The sequence below is a fragment of the Panthera pardus genome, unplaced genomic scaffold (assembly GCF_024362965.1).
Source record: "Panthera pardus isolate Hobbes unplaced genomic scaffold, ASM2436296v1 HiC_scaffold_17, whole genome shotgun sequence".
NCBI classification, from domain to species: domain Eukaryota; kingdom Metazoa; phylum Chordata; class Mammalia; order Carnivora; family Felidae; genus Panthera; species Panthera pardus.
The window spans coordinates 54274361-54279740 of NW_026526732.1; the positions used below are offsets into that span (position 1 = coordinate 54274361).

The 5380-nt window shown below is 41.3% G+C and overlaps 1 protein-coding gene across 1 annotated transcript; it reads left to right on the forward strand.

The window, feature by feature from the left end:
• The first annotated feature begins 2843 nt into the window (after positions 1-2843).
• Positions 2844-4920, forward strand: LOC109263296 (ferritin light chain-like). The gene has a single exon (XM_053905395.1). The coding sequence runs from the start codon at positions 3076-3078 to the stop codon at positions 3628-3630; it is 555 nt and encodes a 184-aa protein (XP_053761370.1). The 5' UTR covers positions 2844-3075; the 3' UTR covers positions 3631-4920.
• Positions 4921-5380: the final 460 nt, after the last annotated feature.

Here is a 5380-nt window from a genome sequence, read left to right on the forward strand (position 1 = left end):
AATGGCAATGTCCAATGCCCAATGAAGAATCACTAAATGACTGAGCTCTTGAGACTTTCCTTGGCAGAATACATTATATTTGAGCAGGTCTCAAAACACTTTTTGACTCACAACAGATAATTGGATTTTTATCCCATGCCCTTGGCAATGACCTCAAAGGGACACAATGGGAGCGCTGGGTTCTGCACTTTGATATAGAAGCCATTCTGCCTTAAGGAAACCTGATGTGTGACAATCCAAACTTACAGAGTGTATAAATAATACATATTTTTTTGGAGAGTAGGCAAGGAGTTGTAGGAAGGGGAGGGACAAGAGAATATCCATGATTACTTTCCTTACGAAATGTTGTTCCACCGTAAGGAAAGCAGTCATCACAGGCTCCTTGAGGGCTTGATTTCTTCCTCTTTTGGTCTCCTCTGGGACTTCCTTCATCATGAATCTTCTCTCTTTCCAATTCCTTCTCCCTTATGCTATGAACAACTCCAATTTTCTTTAATTAAAAAGAAAGATGAAAAAAATATATTTATCCTGAGATCCTTGATCTCTCGCAGCTGTGATTACATCTTTCTCCTTCCCTTCTCTTCCAATTTTCAGAGGCTACATTCATTATCTTCAATTTCTCTAACTTTTCACTTCTTCTTTAAAAAAAAAGTTTATTTACTTATTTTGAGAGGGAGAGAGAGAGAGAGAGAGAGCGAGCAGGGGTGGGGCAGAGAGAGAGGGAGAGAGAGAATCCCAAGTAGGCCCCATGTTGTCAGTGAGGAACGCAACACAGGGCTTGATCTCAGGAACTGTGAGATCATGACCTGAGCCAAAATCAAGAGTCAGATGCTTAACTGACTCAGCCACCCAGGTGGCTATGTTTTCACTCCTAAACCCACTCCAGCCTGGCATCATCTACTGACACTTCTCTTGCAAAGATCACTAAACTCATAACTGCCAAAGCAAATGGTCAATTTTCAGTACTATCTTTGTTTCATTCACAGAGTTGATCATTCTTTTTCTCTCTCTTCCAGATTTTCTTCCAATTCTCCTAAAACTCTTTGTCAGTCTCTTTCTTGTAAGCCTTTCTTTTTATCTTATCTTTCCAGGTGTTGCCATTACTCAGGATTCTGCCCTTGGCCTGCTTATCTTTTCCTTTGTATAATCTCTTTTCCCAACTGCACTTATCCCCAAGCTTGAACTGTTACCTGTACAATAACAGTGAAATGTGGTTTTCCAGCCCAGCCCGTATTTCTCTCCCAAGATTGAGGTATTGTCTATTAACTTCTTCAAAGTCAACCTGCCCAAATTCTACTCATGTTGTTTTAATGGCACCACCATCTCTTCAACACCCAAGTCAGAAACCTGGGTAACATCCTGACTTCTCTCTCTGCTTTCCTCCCACCCCTCATTCATTCAGGTCCTACTCCAGGAAGAGTAAACATCTTTTCTCTCAAATTTCCCACATAATATAGACTGGAGTTGCATTTTACTTGGCAAGGATTGGATCCCAAAGGTGATGAGCACAGTGACAATTGGGAGAGTTAAAATTAACCTGAAAAAATTTTGCTACAGTCTATGAAGGATTAAATGTTATAGGAATTTCCCTTCTATCATAAACTACTAGAAAACCAGATAACCTATTTGAAACAACAGTGTCTAGACATTGGACAACAGGTTGTGCAAGATTGTAATCCCTGAGAGAAGGTAAAGAAAGAAGGAAAGATTTATCAGCACTATAGCTCATTGTCTGGAGGCAATTTCTAGGCTGTAGGGCAAGAAGAAGGAAACTAAACAGAGCCTGATGATCTTGCTGAGGTGAAAGACAGAGATCAGAGTTTGGGGGAATCTGAGGTGTAGAGTACCAGAGTAAAGGGAGGTGAACTCCAGAGAGCTACCCAGGAGTCCCTTTGAGTCTTTGGCTGAGTACTGATCTGAGCATATACAAGAGGAAACTCCCTAAGGCCTGGGAATAAACCACTCTAAAAACAGTAAGATAATCAAACGTTCAAAGTTCATGCAAGGCTAGGGGTGGTTTGTGTTTCCACCAGCCAGAACAGAGGCCTCCTGTTAGATAAAGTGCCTGCTTTTGTAGTGGGACTAACTTAGCTCTAGAATAATGGGCCTCTGTAGTGCAGTTCTTCCAGTGATGAATTCTTTCAGCTTTTCTGTCTGAAAACATTTTATTTTGTTTTGTTTTGTGAAAGATATTTTTGCTAAGTATAGAAATCTAGGCTGACAGGTTTTTGTCTTTGTTTTCCAGTACTTTAAAGTGATGTTGCACTGTATTACTGCCAATGAAAAATCTGTTCTCATTTTAATTCTTCCTCTCTATATAATGTGTATTTTTTTCCTTTCCTGCTTCTAAGATATTCTCTTTATCACTGAGTTTCAGCAATTTGATTATGATGTGCCTTGAAGTAGTTTTCTTCATGTTTCTAGTGCTTGGGGATTTTTAAGTTCCTTAGACCTCAGTTTACAGTTTTCGTCAAATTTTGAAAAAGGTTCAGCTCTTACTTTTCTAAATATTTCTCAAAATGTTTTCCCCTTCTCATTCTGTGGAGGCTCAAATTATTATATATTAATCATTACATAATTAATATATAATGCAAATATATAATATATTCATATTATATAAATATGTGTATATTAATTATTACATATTAATATAATCTGTATATAAAGCTGCTTTAAGTTGTCCCACAGATCACTGATGTACTGTTCAACTTTATATTTCTTTTTTCTCTCTGTATTTCGTTTTGAATATTTTCTTCAATCTCACTAATTTGCAATGTCTAATCTGCTATTAACCTCATCCGGCATATATTTTACCTCAGACACTGTAGCTTTAATCTCTACATTTGGACTTTTAAAAATATCTTCTGTCAGTACACCTGGCAGTCCCAAGGATCTGCCTCTTGCTTCAACAGTATTTGGATGGAACAGATCCAGGGACACCTCTTCTACCAGCCTCTGACCACCCTCCAACATGTTTTCTAGTCCCAACTTTCAGAGCCATCTTCTCAGCCACCCTCTGCCTCTGAGATCAGCTAACACCCTATTTTGAGCTTAGCTCATTATTACAGATCAACAATGAGCTGCCAGATTAATCAGAATTATTCCACTAAGTTGGAGACCGCCACCAATTGCCTGGTCAACATGCACCTGCGGGCCTCCTACACCTTCCTCTCTCTGGGCTTCTATTTCAACCATGAGGATGTGGCTCTGGAGGGTGTGAGCCACTTCTTCTACAAGTTGGCTGAGGAGAAGCGCAAGGGTGCTGAGCATCTCTTGAAGATGCAAAACCAGTGTGGTGGCCACGCTCTCTTCCAGGATATGCAGAAGCCATCCCAAGATGAGTGGGGTAAAACTCAGGATGCCCTGGAAGCTGCCCTATTTCTGGAGAAGAACCTGAACCAGGCCCTTTTGAATCTGCATGCCTTGGGTTCTGCCCATGCAGACATGCATCTCTGTGACTTCCTGGAGAACCACTTCCTAGATGAGGAGGTGCAACTCATTGAGAATATGCGCAACCTTCTGACTAACCTCCGCAGGCTGGCTGGCTCCCAGGCTGGGCTGGGTGAGTATCTCTTCGAAAGGCTCACCCTCAGCCACAACGAGGAGTCTCTGGAGCCCAGCAGCCTTTGAGGGGCCCCTTTGGCATCCCTCTGGCTCCAGGCTTATGCCTGAGCCTCTCCCTACAACACTGGGCAGCTTTTTAACCATCCTGGAGCCCTCTCCTAAGCTGTGGCTGTGGACCAAATGGAAACAACAAAGCTTTTTGCAGCAGCTGGTGAAAAAAAAATTTAAAAATATCTTCCATGTCTCTACTTGACTTTTTGAACATACGCTGCCGGAGTCCAGCTCCAGCAGGTCTAGGGGTTCCCGAAGGATGAACAGCATCGGCAAAAGAGTGAAAATAAAACAAAACTAAAATAAAAAACAAAAATAAAAATGGACACAGACAACAGCAGTGTTGAACTGGCTGCTTTATTGTGGTAAACGTGCCATTATATTTGCTAGCAATTTCCTTGTAGCATACGTCATCTATGTTTTCTAGCATTACCTAATTTTAAAAATGTTCCTATGTGGAATCACCCTTTAAGGAATAACATGGTTATTTTCTCATAATGTTCCCTCCTGCCCTTTGCTTATTGATTAATTTCTTACATTATTTTCATTATGTATCTACATTTATCTATAATCTATAGAGCGTTTGCTTTGCTGTTTTCATGAAAGGTCATCTATCTCTCAACACCTCAAATGGAACAGTTACAGGGACATGACCTCTTAGTTGTTTCCCCGAACCATTTGTGGTTTGAGGAACAAAAGTGTTCGCCTTGGTCCGAGGTGCCAGGAGGGGGCCAAGAGGGCCTTAGGAACCCACGCCTTGTACATTCTCAGAGAGACGATGCACCTAGGAACTAATGAACCATTCTGTACTTTAACCGACTAGGTTCAACCATCATCTGGAATGCCTCCTGGGGGCCAAGTGGGCCTAGGGGTTGGAGTAACTTGTGCCCATAGATACACTCCTTAGTTGCCAGAGTGGGGCTTTCAAATGCATGTGTCCCTCCTGGGCTTGCAAATGTATGAGGCTATCCTTCCTTCAAATAGAGGAGTCTCCATAGGGGATGGCAAGGGTCAAATATAGGGCCGCACAATTTCCTTGCGGAACCTATTTTCTTTTCTAATGGTTTGTTTCCCAGGGGGCCTGTTGAGGACAGTTCCCCAACAGACAATTCCCCAGGTACTTTTATTAAGGCCAAATTACATAAAAGCAGGAGGACAAGAAGCTTCATTGTCAGTGGGCCACCTTGCAGTCCCAGTCCATTCACAGCATCTGTCCTTGACATCAGGCTGGGATAGCTCGGCTTCCAGCAATACACAAAATATCATTTTAATACTGTCTGCTAATTCCAACGTGTATACCAGGTCTGGATTGGCTTCAATTAATTGTTGTCTCTGCAAAATGGTGCATATTTTCTTGCTTTCTTTGTTTACCTAGTAATCTTGACTGGATGGCAGACATTGTGAACTTTACCTTGTTGAGTGATGGATATTTTTGAATTTTTGTAAATATTCTTCAACATTGTTCTGAAATGCACTTAAGTTACTTGGAAATCATTTGATCCTTTTGGGGCTTGCATTTAAGAGGTTATAGAATAAACTAGAATAGCATTTAGTTCAAGGGTAATAATCATTCCCCATTGTTGAGGCTATACTCTTCTGAGGATTCTGCAAATGCTGCGTGAATGATGAGGTTTTCTAGACTGGCTGGTGGGAACACCGCTGTTAGCCCTATGCAAGCATCAGGTATTATTCTCTGTGATATTTCACATAGTTCTTTCTCGAGCCTCGGGTCATAATTTCACATGCTTGTGCTGATAAATACTCT

Excerpts from the sequence above, each read along its gene's own strand:
- LOC109263296 (XM_053905395.1), top strand. The coding sequence starts at position 3,076 with ATGAGCTGCCAGATTAATCAGAATTATTCCACTAAGTTGGAGACCGCC.